The sequence below is a fragment of the Hemiscyllium ocellatum genome, chromosome 34 (genome assembly GCF_020745735.1).
Source record: "Hemiscyllium ocellatum isolate sHemOce1 chromosome 34, sHemOce1.pat.X.cur, whole genome shotgun sequence".
In the NCBI taxonomy this organism is placed as follows: Eukaryota; Metazoa; Chordata; class Chondrichthyes; order Orectolobiformes; family Hemiscylliidae; genus Hemiscyllium; species Hemiscyllium ocellatum.
In genome coordinates this window covers 1016564-1037668 of record NC_083434.1, presented here as the reverse complement: position 1 = coordinate 1037668, position 21105 = coordinate 1016564, and the positions used below count along the sequence as shown (strand labels likewise).

The window sequence follows — 21105 nt, the reverse complement described above, 5'->3', positions numbered from 1 at the left end:
GGAGTATTGTGCACAGTTTGGGGTTCCATATCTCAGGAAGGATGTACTGGCCCTTGAGCGTGTTCAAAGGAAGTTCACAAGAATGATTCAATGAAAGAAAAGCTTAACGTATGAGGAATGCTTGAGTACACTGGGTCTATACTCGATGGGAGTTGAGAAGGACTGGGGAGATCTAATTGAAACTTACAGAATTCTGAATGGCCTGAACAGAGTGGATGTTGGGAAGATGTTTGCATTGATCGGTGAGACTAGGATCTGAGGGTACAGCCTTAGAGTAAAAGGAAGACCTTTCATAGAGCCATAGAGGTGTACAGCATGGAAACAGACCCTTCGGTCCAACCTGTCCATGCCGACTAGATATCCCAACCCAATCTAGTCCCACCTGCCAACACCCAGCCCATATCCCTCCAAACCCTCCCTATTCATATACCCATCCAAATGCCTTTTAAATGTTGCAATTGTACCAGCCTCCACCACTTCCTCTGATGGCTCATTCCGTACACGTACCACCCTCTGCATGGAAATGTTGCCCCTTAGATCTCTTTTATATCTTTTCCCTCTCACCCTAAACCTATGCCCTCTAGTTCTGGTCTCCCCCACCCCACGGAAAAGACTTTGCCTATTTATCCTATCCAAGCCTCTCATAATTTTGCAAACCTCTAGAAGGTCACCCCTCAGTCTCCGACGATCCAGGGAAAAAAGCCCCAGCCTGTTCAGCTCTCCCTATAGCTTAAATCCTCCAACTCTGGCAACATCCTTGTAAATCTTTTCTGAACCCTTCAAGTTTCACAACATATTTCGTATAGGCAGGAGATCACAATTGCATGCAATATTCCAACAGTGGCCTAACCAATGTCCTGTACAGCTGCAACATGACCTCCCAACTCCTGTACTCAATACTCTGACCAATAAAGGAAAGGACCGGAGATAAGAAACTTCTTCAGCCAGAGAGTGGTGAATCTATGGAATTCATTGCCACAGAAGGCTATGCAGGACAAGTCATTTACTATATATAAGACTGAGATAGGTCGGTTCTTGATTGTCAAGGGGATCAAGGGTTACAGGGAGAAGATGGGAGAATGGGGATAAGAAACAGATCAGCCATGATTGAATGATGGAGAAGACTCGATGGACTGAATGGCCTAATTTTTGCTCATATGTCTTATGGTCTTTATTACACATATGTATGGATACAGATACCTTAAGATGGGAGTATATAGGCAAGATGAATGGCTTGGGGGTTCAAAGAGAGAAAAGTGATTTTGCAGATTTTCTTCACTCTCTTAGTCACATACTTGTAGGAATTTAGGTCAACTGATATAAAAGGTACATTTTTCGAAAATGAAAAGTTTCAAAGGTGAGTATTTTTGAAACTACTTAAGGTAGTGGTGTAGAAGAGATGCTATGGAAATTAAGTGAGTGTGTTTCTGGATTCAATGATACATCAAGAATATGATATTTCTTAATTATGTCTGGGTTTTGAAAGTAGATTTTATTCAGCTGAAAGGTGACACAGCAACATTTTACTGCAAAGAGAAATTTGCAGACAGTTATGTGTACACTATGATGTTTGATGAGGCTTGAAATAACTGCACAAAGGTCAGTATCCCATCACCAACTCAACCTTCATTTACATGTGCACAGTACATTGGTTTTGACAAGCTAGCTCAATGCCAGTCCCTGGACTAAGAAGACCTTCTGAATGTCTTGTTTTTTAAAAAATTTTTTTCTTCCTTTGTTTTTTCCCCAATGTCCTGTTTTAATCTATCAGCCAGGGCACCCTGATTGGCCCAGGTTAACAACCCCAATCAGTGATCTCAATGAGCTCCACTTGGCCATGGTTTCAATCCATGCTGCTATTCTGCAGAATTTGAGGAATTTTGTTGGAGTTAAGTAGAATTTAAGATTGTAAGTTAGGCGCTGGGATCTTTAAATATATAAGGTTAAACATAAATCAGACCACATCAGGAGAAACCTTGAATCAACAATAACAGCTTGGAAATGTTAATCACATCCTGTTTTATTTTTAAATCACTCATGTTATGGAGGTTTAGTTGGTTGGCAGCATTACCCACCCGCAGTTGTTCTTGAGAAGGTGGGAGTGAGCTGCCTTCTTGATACTGCTGCAGTCCACGCTTTAGGTTGACCCATAATGCTCTAGGGAGGAAATTCCATAATTTTGACCCACTGACAAAATGTTTCCAACTCAGGATGGTGAGTGACTTGGAGGGGAACATGCAGGTGGCGTTCATTCCATTTATCTGCTGTCTTTGTTCTTTTAGGTGGAAGTATTTTAGGTTTGGAAGTTGCCAAGGATCTTTGGTGATCTTCTGCAATGCATCTTTTAGATAGTACACACTGCTATTACTGAGTGTCGGTGATGGAGCGAGTGGATGTTTCTGAATGTGGTACCAAGCAAGCAAGCTCTTTGTCCTCAATGGTGTCAAACTTCTTGAGTGTTGTTTGAACTGTGGTAAATATTTCATCCAGTCCTGACATGTGCTTTGTAGATGATGGACAGGCTTTGGGGAGTTTGGAGGTGACTATCCACATTACTCCTGGCTTCTGAACTGCTGTTTGGTCATGGTATTCATGTGATGAGTCCAGTTGAGTTTCTGATTAATGGTAAACCTTAGGGATGTTAACAGTGAGGTTTTCAGTGATGGGAACACTATTGAATGTCAAAGGGTTGTAGTTAGATTGTCTCTTAATGGCAATGGTCATTTGCTTGCATTTGTGTGGCATGAATGTTACTTGCCACTTGTCAGCCCAAGCTTGGACATTGTCCAGGTCTTTTGCATTTGAACATAGACTGCTTAGTATATGATGTTGAATGCTGTGCAATCATTGGCAAATGTCCCCACTTCTGACTTTATGATGGAGCAATGCTCAATGGTAAGAAGCTGAGGATGGTTGGGCCTAGGCAATTATCCTGAGGAACTCTGGCAGAAATATCCTGGAGCTGAGATAACTGACCTCCACCAACCACAACCACTTCTTTGTGCACCAGGTATGACTCCAATCAACAGAGAGCTTGCCCAATACCCAGTGAAGCTGGGTTCCTTGACCTCACACTCAATCGAATGTGATCTTGATGTCAAGGACAGTTATACTCGCATCACCAATTACGACAAGCCCTCAAAGGCAGATGATCTTGCATTCAAGGAAGAACCAAACTGATTTAAGATGTTTGATTAGACAATTAAACTGACTATATAACTCAATCAAGATCTGATGCTAATAGAATTTATACTATGATGAAGCACGTTTAAGTTACTGAAAATCGGGGACAAATAAAACATTATTTGGAGAAGTACACGTTCAAGATTCTGGACTTCACTGGTCTGAAAGATATGACGTTTGTCCTTTTCAGACAAGCTTCCCAATCTTCTTCATGGACATTTCAGTACAGTTGGAGTGAACATATTACTAATGGGGAAATTGGATAAAAAGCATGGTTATAAGCACTCTACCTAAGGAAGTACTGGTGCTAGTGGAAGTGATGGGCGTAGGATTATTTATCTAACATCCTGAAGAAAAGTCTGATAAAAGGAGCTTTTGAGAAACAAATGGTATGTGGGTGATTATTCTGTTTGGAATAATAGTCCTTTCACAAACTATGTCATTGAAAGGATTGACACTGCGATTAGAAAAGAACTGTTAGGAAGAAAAGAGATTGAGAAAGTAAAGAGTTCTCCAATTATGTAGAGATTGTCTTGCTCCAATAAATTATTGGAAATCCTCAGAGGGGGGCATTCTCTGTTACGGTAAGTTCTTAGAGTTATAGAAAATCTTTTTCTCCTTGGTACATTCAACATACTACTTAAATTTTTCTTTTATTTGAAAGAAAGAATTTGTTAACAGTTGGTTGATGATATTAAACATATCTTTTGGCATAATTTTTATGAGGATTATGATTACCTGTTCAATGCTGCTGCATACATCCTCAACTTCCTTGCCTTCATTGGCCATCTGGATATACTGGAGAATTGTGTCCTGTTGCCTAGAATTGATGGGAATTCCTTACGTAGGATTCCTCCCCTTTGTCATTAGGAATTTGGTGTGGAAGATGCTGCACACAGCAGACCCATGCAAGAAAATGTTTAGATTGATTCTCAGACAATCTGTATTTCTTGCAATTTTATGGAGATTGTGCTCCAAGTCCATATAGGTTCTACAAAATTACAGCCTTTTTATCATTATTTTATGGGGCTAATCCTCATGTTCTGTTTGTAGTTCAGGAATTTATTTCTGATTTTTAGCCTACTGGTACAAATTGCGGTCCTGTTCTAAAGAAGGTTCACTGGACCCGAAACGTTAACTCTGTTCTCTCTCCACAGATGCTACCAGACTTGCTGAGTTTTCCCAGCAATTATGTTTTTGTTGCTGTAGACTGGGGGGAAGTGATCAGAAAACTTTGTTAGCCTGCTCCTGGGCCTGGCCATTAACAGGTCCAAGCAGGATGCAGTTGGGGAACTCTTGTGATCTCCCTGTTTGCCTCTCTTTCTTGTTTATGGATGTTTTTGGAGAGGTAGCATGCAATGTCCTTTGGAATATTTGAGTTCTTCTGTGACTGGTGGGAAATGCAGTGGCTAGAGTGCATTATCAGCCCTGTGAATTTCAGTTCAATTGAATGTGGTAAGTTTCTGTTTCAGTACAGTACACCTTTATAAGGGCTGTAAAAGATCATTCATTAGATTGATTCTTTTTTAGTTTGTTTGAAAGTGCATTAAAAGAAAGGTAACTGGAACACTGTGGTAATAGTTATGAAGAAGAGATATGTAAAGTTGCACCCAATGAATAAACCTACAATCAACAAAAATATCTGTCTCATTTCATACTTTGTTATCTGGCTTGAATTCATTTGACATTTTTAGGAACCAAGCCTGTGTCTCACTACAATTGAGTCTATAGTACAGTATAGTACATCATAGCTGAAATGAGAGATCAATATATACCTAGTTATATGTAAAAAAGAGATCTTCTGGCACAGTGGTATCCTCTTTTGGTTGCTCTTCAGGGTTGATGGCCACAGAATGTGAATCTTAACACAGCCAAAAAGGTTGATTGTCAATTTCAACATGCTTCCGACACAATAAGGCAATAAAAGTAAGAGGGTTCCCTGGTCAGGCAAAACTGTAGTAGCTACACGACACTAGCCTCCTTGTCACACAGGTTTTTGCCATGAGCAAGTATCCTCCTGATTCCTAAAGATTACCATAATATATAATCAGAAAAACTTCACTGACTCTAAAGTTCTGTAGCCATGAAAGATTATTGGTAATGTACAAACCTTCTTTGCTGCCATTGACAAATTCCAGTAAGCTCGGTACAATAGATTTTAATTGATGAGTCTGTACATTTTGAGTCCCTTAGTGGATTTGATCCTGAAGCAGATATGAAGGAACTAGTGCAATAGGATCAAAACTGGAGTATAATAAGGATTTGGCAAAGAAATATTGAATACGAACTATTAGTATTTAAACAATTACAATCACTCTATTAGCTCTTGAACATGTCCTTGTATATTTTCTTCACCTAGGGAGCTCTATGAAGCATTGTTTCAAGTAGCATTGAAGGGTCCAGAGAAACAGTGAGGGATTTGAAAACTCACATGCAGGTTAAGTCTTGTGTTAAAAACTGACCAAAAAGATTGTCTCAGCCAGCACTGTAGGCAGCTGACTCACAAGTCACCATCAACTCTACGCCAGTTGTGTACCAAGTGACGGGAAAAGCTCTAAAAATGAAAGCATCCCCTGTATCCAGTATTACACAAGCTATGTCTTACATTTTATCAGGATTGTCTAGGTCAGCCACATTGTGAACAGTATGGTGGCTGAGTGGTTAGCACTGCTGCCTCACTGCACTAGGGATCCGGGTCTGATTCCTAACTCAGTTGACTGACTGTGTGGAGTTTGCATGTTCTCCCTGTGTCTGCGTGGGTTTCCTCTGCGTGCTCCGGTTTCCTCCCACAATCCAAAGATGTGTAGGCCAGGTGAATTAGCCAAGCTAAATTGCCCATAGTGTTAGGTGCATTAGTTGGGGTAAATGTAGGGTAGGGGAAGGGGTCTGGGTAGGTCACTCTTCAGAGGGTCAGTGTGGACTTGTTGGGACCAATGGCCTGTTTCCGTTCTGTAGGGAATCTATTCTGAAGCACAAAGGCAAGTACATTAAAAGATGGAGTGGAAACACAACAACTGAAGTCCAGATGCATTAACTAGGTAAGCAAGATTACCTATTTAGGATTTATTATGATTTAAGATTTATTTTCTTTAAAACGAAGCCAAAGTTTAAAATACGATCAGCGGAGAATGACACTGTTAAATTTATAGCATTAGTCAAACAATTTAATAGTAATTGCAAATAGACATTGAATTAACTTTAATTAATCAAGTTGGCTGTGTGTCTGGATTGCACAATGTGGCAGGTTGCAGATGACAATACTGTCCTGCTAATAATTGTTTTGAGCTGGCACTTCTCACTGTGATAATGATAGATTGTGAAAATGGCCAAGTAGCAATAATAATTATGTCAACAAAGGGTATTAAGATATTAGCTGTCTTTCTTGTGGAGTTATAGATATAATGTTTTATGTTTGTTAAGGATTAAGTGCATAAAGGGATTTAAATGTATTAAATAGGATGAGGTGAGAGCAACAGCATTTAACTGAGTGTGGCATTAAGAGGTCCTAGCAAAACTCAATGGGAATCAAGGGCAAAACTCTCCGTTGCTTGAAGTCATACCTGGCATATAGGAAGATGGTTGTAGTTGTTAGATGTCAGTAATCTCAGCTCTAGGATACTTCTGCAGGCATCCTCAGGGTTGTGTCCTCGGCCAAATCATCTCTAGCTGCTTCATCAACAACCTTCCATTCTTAAGGTCAGAAGTGAGGTTGTAGCCATCTCCTCAGATACTGAAGGAGTCCCTGTTCAAATGTAGCAAGACCTGGACAATATCCAGGCTTGACTGGAAGGTGGCAAATACCTTTCTCCTCAACTCAGAGGAAGAACAAATCTTAAGGAATTTAAATTAATTTGCAGCTTCAGAGTTGCACACATTTTATCTGCCTTTTACAAACATTTGAATCTATTCATAAAAATTGTAAGTCACACATTGCTCTAGCAAAAAAAGCATGCTTGAAGTCAATACTAAACTCAAATGACCTTGTTCAGTTTGTGTATTCTCTCTTTAATGATCCCCTTTCTCTTACAGGGAAAAGAAAAGGACCTGTTAGAAATGGGGCAGAACTTCCAGGTCTGGGGTCCCTGCAGCAGTGTAGATGCCATGATTCAGGAACTCTGGATGACAATAGATATTGAAAGTGCATATAAGTTTAGGAAACTGAAATCAGACAAGAACCTTGAAAAATACAAATGGAGCAAAAATAACTTTGACAAGGAATTAGGAGGGCTAAAAGGGGCAATGAAATGCTCTTGGCAAGTAGGATTAAGGCGAATCCCAAGGCATTTTGTATGAATACTGGGAGCAACAGGATAGCTAGGGAAAAGGTAGGCACAGTCAAGAACAAAGGAGGGAATTTGTGTGAAACCAGATGGAGTGGGTGAGATCCTTAATGAGTATTTTGTATTGGTATTCACCAAGGAGAAGGGCATGGACGATTAGGAAAGGATATGTTGATATTCTAGGTCATGTTGATACTGAGCTGGATGTGTTAGTTGTCTTGAAAATAACAGGTAAGAACCCAGGGCCTGATGGAGTCTATTCCAGGATATTTAAGGAGGAAACAAAGGAGATTGCTAGGATATGGACAGAGATTTTTGAATACTCTTTAGCCACATGCAAGTTCCCAGAAAATGGGAGAAGAACCCAAAGTTGTTCCTTTGTTTAAGAAAAGCAACAGGAATAATCCAGAAAACTATAAGTCAGTGAGCCTTACATCAGTGCTAAGGAAATTACTGGAAGATTCTCAGGGACAAGATTTACTAACATTTGGAAAAAAAATTGACTTAATAAGGATAGTCAGAATGGTTTTATGTCTAGGAGATCTTGTCTCAAACTCAAGTGTTTTTGGAGAAATATCAAAGATTATTGATGAGGGGAAGGCAGTCAATGTTGTCTTTCTGGACTTAACTAAAGCATTGACAAGTTCCCTCATGGTAGTCTGGTCCAAAAGACTTAAGTCACCTGAGATCCATGGTATGTTTGCAAGTTGGTTACAAAATTGGCTTGGCCAGAGAAGAGAGAGAGTAGCTGTGGAGGTCTTTGACCAGTGGTGTTCCACAAAACTCAATGTTGAGAACTTTGCTGTTTGTGGCACATATAATTGATTTGGATGAAAATGTAGTTGATTTGATTAGTAAATTTGAAAAAGACATGAAAATTAGTGGAACTGTGCATAGTTAGCAAGGTCGACAAGGGATACAGCACAATATAGATCAATTGGAAAGTTTAGCAGAAAAATGGCAGATCGAGTTTAATCTTGATAATTGTGAGGTGATGCATTTTGGGAGATCAAATGCAAAATGAAAGTATACAGTAAATGGCCAAACTCTGAGGAGCACTGATATACAGAGGGATCTTGGGATGCAAGTCCGTAGCTTCCTGAAAGTGGCAACACAAATGGATAAGGTAGTAAAGAAGGCATATGGAATTGGTTGGACATTGAGTATAAAAGTTGGCAAGTCATTTTGCAGCTGCATAAGACCTTACTTAGGTCACATCCATGCAGTTCTGGTCACCACACTGTCAGAAGAATGCAGAGACCTTGCAGAGGGTACAAGAGAAGTTCTAAAGAAGGGTCACTGGACCCAAAACATTCTGTTTTTTCTCCACAGACGTTTTCAGTCCTGTTGAGTTTCTCCAGCAATTTGATTTTGTTTGAGTTTTCTAGCACCTGTAGTTTTTTCATTATTTTTTGTGCAAAAGAGGTTTACCAAGATGGTGCCTAGATTGGAATGTATTACCTATAAAGAGAGATTGGATTGTTTTCCCTAGAGTGTTGAAGGCTGAGTGGTAACCTGTTTGAAGTAAATAAAATCATGAGCAGCAGGGACAGGGTTGACAGTCAAAGTCTTTTTCCCAGGATGGAAATCTCAAACACTAGGGGCATAGATTTAAGGTGAGAGGGGAAAATTTTAAAGGAAATGTATGAGGAAGGTTTTTTGCACAGAGGTTAGTAGTTCCTGGAATGTAATACCAGTGAAGGTGGTAAAAGCAGATACTATAACAATGTTTAAGAGTCATTTAGACAGACACGTGAACAGGCAGGGAATAGTGGGGTTCATATCACGAGTAGGCAAGTGGGACTAGTTTAGAATGTATCATTGTTAGCACAGACATATCTGTATAATCATTTTCTGTGATAAGACCTAGTTGGTCACACTCCTTGTGCCATACTGTTCTGTGTTTAATATGGCATAGTGTTTCCTCAACTCCTGCTAGTTAAAGTAGCCTTTTACTACTCATGGGGAAAAGTATACAACAGCTCATCCTCAAGATCTCTTGTTCTTGTTGTCATCCACTTTATTTTGCCAGGTGCATTATATTTCACAGGTATTAGTATTTTAAAGATTATTTCCTTCAGGTAGAGCATTTATACTTAGATTTCTGGAGGGAAACATCAGTGATCTTTGACACCAAATTCTTTTTTTTAAGTCTAACCAGTGCTGTCCAATACATTTTGCGACTTACCAGATATGGTAAATCAACGTTATGATGATGATGATGATGATGATGTGCAACAATTCACCACACAAGTGGAATTTGGTAATGAGAGGAAAAATGATCACATTGGTTATCCATTTAACTGAGAATATAGTTCCAGAGTCCATGTCACAAATGTACAGTTATCTCAATATTAAGTAGGAAATCTTGCAGGATATACAAACCTTAATATTAAAAAAACCCACATTATTAAGGTATTAAGTAAAAGGGTTAATGTTGAAGGAAAAGAAAATATGGGCTATTTTAGTTGCTGCACTACAATTGAATGTTATGTAGTCATTCGTTGCTGTAATTAAAAGTATTCCCTGACAGATGCTCTGCCACAGTGTTGCTCACTTTTAGCTTTGCACATCAACCCTGGGAGATTGCTACAAAATTTGCTGCATCCTTTGTAAATGTTTAACTTTGGATAATATCACATTCAATTATCCTTCAATCTGAGAAACAATCATTTACCATGATTCACAGGTTTTTTTTTTACCTGAAGCCAGTATTTTTTTAAATCCAAGCCAACATGTCTCCTATTCCATCAGCCTCAATTTTGTTAACCAGCCTTTTATGTGGTACTTTGACTGTTTATAGAATGGACTGAAAATATTTAAGGGTGGCACAGTGGCTCAGTGGTTAGCACTGCTACCTCACAGTGCCAGGGACCTGGGTTCAAATCCAGCCTTTGGCGACTGCCTGTGTGGAGTTTGCACATTTTCCCGTGTCTGCGTGGGTTTCCTCCGGGTGCTCTGGTTTCCTCCCTCATTCCAAAATTGCTAAATTGCCCAGTGTTAGGTGCATTAGTCAGGGGTAAATATGGGGTCTGGATGGGTTGCTCTCTGGAGGGTCGGTGTGGACTTGTTGGGCCGAAGGACCTGTTTCCATACTAGTAGATAATCTAATCATCTAATCCAATGAGCTAGTGTGCAATGACAGATTTTGTTCAAAAGATGGGCAGTTGATTTGATTTGCAATATCAATGAAGTCGAGCAACTGGTAGTCAATGGGAATCAAGGAAAAGCTCTCCACTGGTTGAAATCATACCTGACACATTCAAGGGAAGATATACTAAGGCCAATCATTTCAGCTTTAACATATAACTGAACACGTTCCTCAAGTTATTGCATTACATCCAATGAAGTGTTGGATGTCTTGAAAAGCATAAAGATGGATAAATCCCCAGGACCTGATCAGTTGTACCCTAAAACTCTGTGGGAAGCTATTGAAGTGATTGCTGGGCCTCTTGCTGAGATATTTCTATCATCGATAGTCACAGGTGAGATGCCAGAAGACTGGAGGTTGGCTAACCTGGTGCCATTGTTTAAGAAGGGGGGTAAGGACAAGCCAGGGAACTACAGACCAGTGAGCCTGATGTCTGTGGTGGGCAAGTTGTTGGAGGGAATCCTGAGGGACAGGACGTACATGTATTTGGAAAGGCAAGGACTGATTAGGGACAGTCAACATAGCTTTGTGTGTGGGAAATCATGTCCCACAAACTTGATTGAGTTTTTTGAAGAAGTAACAAAGAGAATTGATGAGGGCAGAGTGGTAGATGTGATCTATATGGACTTCAGTAAGGCGTTTGACAAGGTTCCCCATGGGAGACTGATTAGCAAGGTTAAATCTCACAGAATACAGCGAGAACTAGCCATTTGGACACAGAACTGGCTCAAAGGTAGAAGACAGAGGGTGGTGGTGGAGGGTTGCTTTTCAGACTGGAGGCCTGTGACCAGTGGAGTGCCACAAGGATTGGTGCTGAGTCCTTTATTTTCTGTCATTCACATAAATGATTTGGATGCGAGCATAAGAGGTACAGTTAGTAAGTTTGTAGATGACACTAAAATTGGAGGTGTAGTGGACAACGAAGAGGGTTACCTCAGATTACAACAGGATCTGGACCAGATGGGCCAATGGGCTGAGAAGTGGCATTTGGAGTTTAAATTCAGATAAATGCAAGTTGCTGCATTTTGGGAAAGCAAATCTTAGCAGAACTTATACACTTAATGGTAAGGTCCTAGGGAGTATTGCTGAACAAAGAGACCTTGGAGTACAGGTTCATAGCTCCTTGAAAGTGGTGTCGCAGGTAGATAGGATAGTGAAGAAGGCGTTTGGTATGCTTTCCTTTATTGGTCAGACTATTGAGCACAGGAGTTGGGAGGTCATGTTGCGGCTGTACAGGGCATTGGTTGGGCCACTGTTGGAATATTGCATGCAATTCTGGTCTCCTTCCTATCGGAAAAATATTGTGAAACTCGAAAGGGTTCTGAAAAGATCTACAAGGATGTTGCCAGGGTTGGAGGATCTGAGCTATAGAGAGAGGCTGAACAGGCTGGGGCTGTTTTCCCTGGAGTGTCGGAGGCGGAGGGGTGACCTTATAGAGGTTTACAAAATTATGAGGGGCATGAGTAGGGTAAGTAGACAAAGTCTTTTCCCTGGGGTCAGGGAGTCCAGAACTCGAGGGCATAGGTTTAGAGCAAAAGAGGAAAGGTATAAAAGAGGCCTAGGGGGCAACATTTTCACGCAGAGGGTGGTACGTGTATGGAATGAACTGCCAGAGCAAGTGGTGGAGGCTGGTACAATTGCAACATTTAAGAGGCATTTGGATGGGTATATGAATAGGAAGGGTTTGGAGGGATATGGGCCGGGTGCTGGTAGGTGGGACTAGACTGGGTTGGGACATCTGGTCGGCATGTGTGGGTTGGACTGAAGGGTCTGTTTCCATGCTGTACATCTCTATGACTCTAAAATTCTCTAACATAAACTTTAGAGGGATATCAATTGACAATTTTACAGTTTTCAATACCATTCACAACTGCTCAGATTATCAAGCAGATTGTGCCTGTACAGATGTGGAAAGCATTCAGAATGAGTGACAAGTGACGTTTGCCTCATAATAGCGCTATAGACTAGCTTTCAACAAGAGAAAATCTAAGCACCTTCCAATGACATTGACATCACTGAGTTATCTACAATCAACATCCTGTGGGTAATCATTGATTGGAAGCTTCATTGGGTCTGATACAACAGCATATCAGAAGTTGCACAAATAACTCATGTCCCAGTACCGCAAGCCTGTCCACCATTTACAAGGCACACAGCAGGGGTATGTTGGAAAATCCTCTACTTGCCTGGATAAGTGCAACTCAAGCAATGCTCAATACCATCTAAAACAAAGCTGCTTATCTGATTGGCACACCATCCACCACCTTAAACACTTTTCACTGATGCATAGGGTCTCAGTGTGTACCACCTACAAGATGAAATTTAACAGCATCTTCCAAACGCAGGTCCTCCTCTAATGTAGACATACAAGGGCAGATTCTTGGGAAAACCACTATGTGCAAGGTTGCCTCTAAGCAGACACCATCTTGACTTGGAAGAATATTATTATTGCCTGACTTTCACTGTGTTAACATCCTGGAACTCCCTTCTGAGCAGTGGTACGGATGTATCTGATCCAAATGTCATTCCAGTGGTTCAACTGAAACTTTCTCAAGGCTAACTAGGGATGGGCAATATAAACTGACATTAAAATGTGCTTACATCCCCCCCAAAAAAGTTTTTCATCTCATTTAACATAGATTTTGTTGAGGATTTAAAAATCTAAGATATTATCCAGTAGGATTCTCATTCCAACCAACGGCTGTAACAACCTACATAATTCAAAAAAATAAGATACTAAAAATAATCTGTTTAAGATATCAATTACATATACATTGCACAGGCAAAGTGATGTGTTCATGTGTCTTGTGTAAATCAGAAAACCACACACACTTTGAAACGTGAGTTATGGAGAACTTAAGGCAAGTATGATATATTTAAATTGCAACAGTCTGTTGTGGATGTCGTGGTTTCCTGAATGACAAATTCCTGATTTTAGCCACACCCTAATAACCACGTACTGAGTGCAGGCTCTTTCACACAGGAAGTGAGAGACAGAGGCAACTCACCCCGGATCACTCTCATATGTCCCACTGGTCTCTTACAAGCGCCAATGGTAGAGTCGTGGGAGTAGGCTGCCTGCCTGTCTGTCTGCCTTCTCAGCCGAGGTATGGTGTAGGCTGCAGGAAAACCTAAAAGAGGGGAAGAAAAATGTAAAATGGGAAATCTTTTTAAACTCTGAAATCAAAATCCTGAAGTGGTTATATTTGATACTTTTGTGAGAACCAGTGACAATATCACAGCGCAAGTGAGTGCGGCTATATTCAGTGCGGAGGTCTGCCTTCTCAGGAGTGAGGATCAGATAGAAAAACACTTTCTTTAGGGAATAATAAACTATAGTGGTCCTTATTTAGCCCTTGGCTCTACAGAATGGCTGATTCAGACTGATTCCTTGGTGAACTTCATAAATCTGAACCAGTGTGATTCATCCCTTCAAAGCAACTGAGTTGATTCTGATATACACATGGACCTTATGTTGCAGTATTGTCTGGATGTTCAGAATTCCCAATTCATTGTAATGATGGCCCTACAAGTGAAGGGCCTGGTCGATAACATCTGCAATCAGTTGTGTATCACCTGCAGTCAATGGAGTAGATCACATTGTGACATTCATTTGACAGTCACCAACTATTTCATACAGTCTAAATTCATGAATTCAAAAAAAATTGTTTTATTGCAGATTTCTCAGATTATTACATTCAGAATTTGGCCCTGAATTTTACAGGCACAATTTCAACAAATAACATCTCCCATAGGACTGGTTTAGAAGGCACACTTTTAAATTAATTAAATTAATGAGCATAAAATTGTGAATGATATAAATTGGGCTGTTGACCTCTGTGTCTGTGACCTGCAATCCCTATTACTGAGATAACTTGACAGTAGTCTCGCTAAATTATTCTTTAACTATCACTTTAAATGTTACATCATGTACTTTTGAAGACACAGTGCTGATTGTTCCCTCACTTCTGACACCATCAGTGGGCAGAAGCTTCATAGCTTTTATAACTACTTGATGCAAAAGTAGCAAATATTGGAGACAGGTAGTGAGGAAAAGGGCAGGGCCTTGGGTTACCACATTCTACTTCCGAAGAAACTCACATTTAAATCTAGCCAGACCTGCTAACATGAAGGTTATAACTTGAAATGATTTAGGAAATTTATTCTTAAGTAAAACTAGTAAAATACATGTAACTTGAACCTATCCCAAATACAATATAATTTGCCATCATGTTAACAACACATACACTGAGCTAACATGGATACAACGTGAAAAGTGAGCACTGCAGGTGCTGGAGATTAGAGTCAAGAGTGTGGTGCTGGAAAAGCACAGCAGGTCAGACAGTATCTGAGGAACAGGAAAATCGATGTTTCAGGAAGGGCTGATGAAGGGCTTTTGCCTGTAACATCGATTTTCCTGCTCCTCGGATGCTGCCTGACCTACTGTGCTTTTCCAGCACCACACTCTTAACATGGATACAAGACATAGGAGATAGTAAAACACGCACTGGTAAAAGATGAAATATTTTGACAATGCTGGTATTACTCTGTTATAAATGAAGAAGTAATGATCCCGTATCCCAGCAAGACCATACTTGAAGGGAGTGCAGATTGAAGAGAGAGCTACAGGACTGACTCTGCTCCTTCAATCTGTGTTTGGTTTGCACAAAACTCTCCATTGAAAGCATGGACTCAGTTCTACAGTAAACTATGATATTTGTGTGCTCTGGCTTGAAAAGCAATACTGCACTTAACATGTCACTGAAATAGGAACATTGTGTGGCCTAAGATCGTTTAGGACGCTATATTATTGAACAAAAAAAATTAGAAATGTAAAGCTTAAACAGAATAGTAAACCTGAGTAATGCAATACTAAAATCTAATTCAATATAGGATATTGGAAAACACAAAATCAAAGCATTTTAAGTCTTATAGCTCAATTCAACTGGCAAAATATCTTCCCATATTTGCTTGCTTCCAGCCAGCTCTTTTATGCAGATAATTTTATAATATTTTTATAAACCTGAGTTATCTGGAAGATTCAAATCGAAGATCAAAGGGGAATTCCATAGCTGAAAATGTGTTGAATATTATGAACATGATTTCAATTCACTAAGAGGCATTAAAGCTGGGTTAACTAACACTCCATGTGTATATGCAAATATGCATTTAATGTTTTGCAAATCTAATATGCCTTAGTTTGTACATGTCTGTGAATACTCTCAAATTTGTATATTTACACAAGTCTCTCTCTCTCTCTCTCTCTCCAGCTTTACTTGGACTAACTGCATGAAAATGTAGCAATGTAGGAATGCTGATTCAATTTACCTCAAATTACCGATTCCTTACTTTAATTGTTCTTTTCATGTTGAGGAACTTGTTCGATTGTACAGTTTTATATGATTGATACTGATGTGAGAAATTATTATGCATTTCACATTCTATCATTGACATTCATGCCGAATTGTGTAAATTGTGCATATCTGTTAAGTACTGTTGATTGCATTTCAGAACTAATACTTCAGTTAACCTCTAAAAGCAGAAGACTATTATTTACCTCAATGCAAATGTGGTAACATCTTGAAACACATAATTGATGTGTTAGACTACAAAATCTAGTAAATAGAAAACTATGATTATTGTTCGTATTAACTCCTTTGATATGTACAGTATAGAAAAGGGTAAAGCAACACTGTCACATATGTGAGATTTATAGGGTGCTCTTGGAAGAAGGAGCAGTTCTACAAAATGTCTAAATAATATTCACAATCTAATTTCTTTTCGTGTTAGGTCACCTGAGTCTGCAAATACCTGAAAGCAACACTAAAATCCTTTAAAAAAAATTCAATTTAAATAGATAGACAAGTTACCTTATAGAACATAGTCATAATTAGAGAAAAATACACGTTTATTAATGTGAAGTCTTAAAAGCCAGGTGAACAAAACCTACCAGCTATATGGTTGGCAATCCTCGATAGTGGTTTTGGAGGTAGGGCAGGGGGTTGTTTAGGATAAGATTGTTGCTTTGCAGGGGTTTCCTCAATGTCACAGTGAAAAGCTACAGACTTTTTAGAAGGCAGTAGCAATGATGGTTTAGTTGATGTATCCTGCTCAGGGACTGATGCCCTATTATCTGTAGGACTATCTTCGGCAGCTAGAGACAAACAGAATTAGAAATATTTGAAACAGAAAAGCAAAGAAATTTAGTATTCAAATATCATGACAAAAAATTCAGTGAGGTTTGAAAACATTAAATAGCTTTAAAAGAGTAAATGGCTAAATACATCAACAAAATTTTACGACCTTTCCCTTGTCTACTTAAAATTGCAACTGTCAAATCTAATTAACATTTCTGTTACTAAAATTTTGAATATTGACCAGGATTATAAGAGGTCGGATACTCATGGGCAAATCATTAGCATGGACATTTCTGATACATGCCATCTGTGGATGAGTTTGTTCCGAGAACGGGAATCAGAAAATAGCCATTATAAAAATTCTGGTGCTTCACACTGATAGTCTGGGATGGAAACCCATTGGGGCTCCTGAAAATTACAGAGATCCTACCAATTTCATACTCAACTTCCGACTAGTGTTCCTTTTGCATTAGATCTATTATCAGGAATATTAATTTACAAAGTCTAACTGATCAAGAGAGATCTTTTTTGAAATAACTTTTATCACAGACATCAAGAGAAGGATTTTCCTTGTGGGTTTCAGAATTCCATTGTATAGGTGGTTCTTCTGTAACACGATGGTTGCATTCTTGTGCAACCTTGCACTATAGAAAAATTGTACTTTAAAAACAGAGCTTAAAGTGTTGACTATGTAACCGTGTTACAGCCAACACAAGTTTGCATATTGGAAACAGTGTCTCCAATTCATCAATTGTGGTACAGCAAATTCGCTTTAATGAAATGCACATTATAGCAAAACAAACTGCACAAGCTCGATTGGGATTCAGATGCCTGTGCTATGGTGGGCATAGTAATTCAATGTGATTTATGCTAAATTAATTAATTATGGTCAGAGGGCAGGTTCATTGTAAATTTTAAAATGGACATCAAACCCAGAAGGAATAACCAGTGAAAGTGGTAAACAAGACATCTGGTTTAATCTTTTCTGTATTTCAAATTGGAGAACTTATTTGACCAGTATTTCATTTCTAGCTGGAGGACAGCAGGATGCTGCGTCTACATGAAGATAGCAGCAGATGCTCAAGCAGTTAAGTGAGTGAGTATAACTTAGGGGCTACCTCTCTCAAATTTCTTAAAGTATAAAATAAAACACCAGCAGAGTGAAAGATCCTTCCTCACAGTAGCTTATGGCAGTAATTGAACTCAGGAAGACAGGGAGGTCTGGAAGCCTATCTACAATAGGGCAGTGGACTTTCCAACAGCTAAATTTTCCTCATTGCCTGTAGGTCATCAAGACTGACAAGAAAATTTCACTTAGTCTCAGACAAAAAAAAACTGTAATTCGCCTTTAAATACCTCTATTAACTGCTCACCACTTGCAGGGGCAGACTGGAAACTAGCCAACAGCAGAAATGGAGTTAGGGGAGTGGAATGCTGACTACAAGGCACCAACGTTTGCATCTGTGTGCTGATCAGGGACTGAAATGGGGGCTCAAAACTCAGACAGTAATGTGATTTGTATATCTCATTCAGTACACAAACGATGTCTTGAATCCTTTTTTTTCATATGTAAAGGTGGATTATAGAGATCCTGTAGATGCAGTAAATCTGGACTTCCAGAAAGCATTTAATAAGGTGCTGCATTAGAGGTTATCCACTAGGTCAGATTACATGGGGTTAGGGGTAACTTACTAGCTAGGATAGAGTATTGGCTAATCAATAGAAAGTAGTGAGCCAGAAGAAATGAGTCTTTCTTTGGTTGGCAAATGTAACTAGTGGGCTGCCACAGGTTTCAGTACTCAGGACACCATTATTTACAAGCTATATTAATGGTTTGGATTCAGAAATAGACAGACAGTACTGGAGCCAAATTTGTAGATTCCACTAAAATATACTACTCGAGTAATAGTCAAATGTTTTTTGACTATTTTTTAAGGTTAAATTTATCGGGTTAGCTATTACATGGATACAAGTTTTGAGAGGCTGAAATCCATCTGGGGTGCCACAGTGGCTCAGTGCTTAGCACTGCTGCCTCACAGCTCCAGGGAACCAGGTTTGATTCCAGCCTCAGGCAACTGTTTGTGTGGAGTTTGCACATTGTCCCCGTGTTTGCGTGGGTTTCCTCCGGGTACTCCAGTTTCCTCTCACAGTCCAAAGATGTGCAGGTTAGGTGAATTGGCCATGCTAAATTGTCCAGTGTTCAAGGATGTATAGGTTAGGTGCTTTAGTCAGGGATAAATATAGGGTTGGGGAAATGGGTCTGAGAGGGTTACTCTTCGGAGGGTCAGTGTGGTCTAGTTGGGCCAAAAGGCCTGTTTCTACACTTTAGGGATTCTATGATCCATACCGTATCATTAGCAGAATCCCAGCTGATCTCTAAATGAGTAATGGTAATTCAGAAAACCTAGAATGGAACACAACAGCCAGCGGACTGGAAGACTGGGAGCAGATCAGAACAACCAGAAGGCTGGAGCGGGACATGACAGTCTGCACACTCATTCATTAATGTTGATCTGTTATCTGTGAAGTACTAGGGTCTACTTTTACACGAGGTATATGGAAATTTCCAGGTTATTTGACCAAAAAAGGGATTGACTTATGCATGAGATCGACTATTACACGAGTATACATGGTAAGTTGCAACGAATAAAAGAAATTTAGAAAAAGATAAATTTGCAAAAACTTTCAAGAATTGATTGGAGTAGATTGTTCGCAAATAGAGAGACATCTGATAAGTATGGGGCTTTCAAAAGTGTGCTAATGAAACGTCCAGAGCGATATTTCCCTGGTAAAGTGAAAGGTAAAGTTGGTAAGATTAAAGAACGATGGATGAAAAAGATATTGAGGTTCTCATAAAGAATAAAAGAGAATCATATTTTCAGATATAAATAACTTGGTTCAATTTAATCTCTTGAACAGTATAAACCGTGTTTGGACATTCTTAAGAGGGAGGTCAGGAAAGCAATGAGATACTGAAAATGTGTTGCTGGAAAAGCGCAGCAGGTCAGGCAGCATCCAAGGAGCAAGAGAATTGACGCTTCGGGCATGAGCCCTTCTTCAGGAATTCCAGCAACACATTTTCACTGCTGCGCTTTTCCAGCAACACATTTTCAGCTCTAATCGCCAGCATCTGCAGTCCTCACTTTCTCCTAAAGCAATGAGATAGCCTTGGCAAATAAGATTAAGAATAATCCAAAGAGATTCCACAAGTACATTAAGAGCAAGAGAGCAACTAGAGAGAGATATGGCCGCCTAAAATCAACGACATTATCTTTGTGTTAAACTTCAGGTGATGGGAAAAATATGAACTGAACATTTTGTATCAGTTTTTACTATGGAGAAAGAAAAACGGGCTAGAGAACACAGGTAAATTAAACTTGATGTTTTGAAAACAGTTCACATTATAGAAAAGGTAGTGCTAGAGGTATGATAAAATATGAAGGTAGAGTGGGAAGCTAGGGAGGAAATAGTGGGGTCCCTTGTAGAAACATTTGTATCACCTATAAATGATACTGGGACAGCACGGTGGCTCAGTGGTTAGCACTGCTGCCTCACAGCGCCAGGGACTTGGGTTCAATTCCAGCATTGGGTGACTGTCTGTGTGGAGTTTGCATATTCTCCCTACGTCTACGTGGGTTTCCACCCACAATCCAAAGATGGGCAGTTTAGGTGAATTGGCCATGCTTTATTGTCCACAGTGTTCAGGGATGTATAGGTTAGGTGCATTAGTCAGGAGAAATGTAGGCTAATGGGTCTGGGTGGAATACTCTTCGGAGGGGCGGTAGAGCCAAATTTCTGTAGAAATTTTAATTATAAATACTGGTGAAACACCGAATGATTGGAGACTGACATTCCACAACAAACCAAACCATAAATTGAAGGAACAAAACCCCATCTTCTGCCTGGGCAGCCTACAGCCCGGAGGACTCAACATTGAGTTCTCTAATTTCAAATAACTTCCCTTCCCATCCCCTGATTTCCCTTGGTTTTCCTTCCTGCCACTAACCAGATTTATTCCTCCCTTTGACCAACCAGGTCATATCCTCTACCTGTCTTCACCTATCCCCACTTCATCACCCTGCCTCCATCACCCCCTTTATCTGTAGCTTCCTCTACACCAACCCCCAGTCCTGAAGAAGGATTACACCAGAAACATTGACTTCTCCACCTCCTGATGCTGCCTGGCTTGCTGTGTTCTTCCAGCCTCTTGCCTGTCTACTATGAAGACTGGAGAGTGGCTAAAGTTGTGCATTTGTTTAAGAAAGAACGTGAGGAGAAACCTAGAAACTGAAATCTGACTTCAGTGGTGGGTAAGTAGTTGGAAGGGATTGTGAAAGATAGAATTTTATGCACA

General features: G+C 39.8%; 1 protein-coding gene across 1 annotated transcript in view; it reads right to left on the bottom strand.

Annotated features, from left to right (window-relative positions):
* LOC132832214 (phosphatase and actin regulator 1-like) overlaps nucleotides 1-21105 on the bottom strand; it is a 488261-nt gene that overhangs the window by 102386 nt on the left and 364770 nt on the right. The window contains exon 5 of the mRNA XM_060850008.1: nucleotides 16565-16768. Within this exon, the coding sequence (XP_060705991.1) occupies nucleotides 16565-16768 (204 nt within the window). The remainder of the gene's footprint in view (nucleotides 1-16564; nucleotides 16769-21105) is intronic.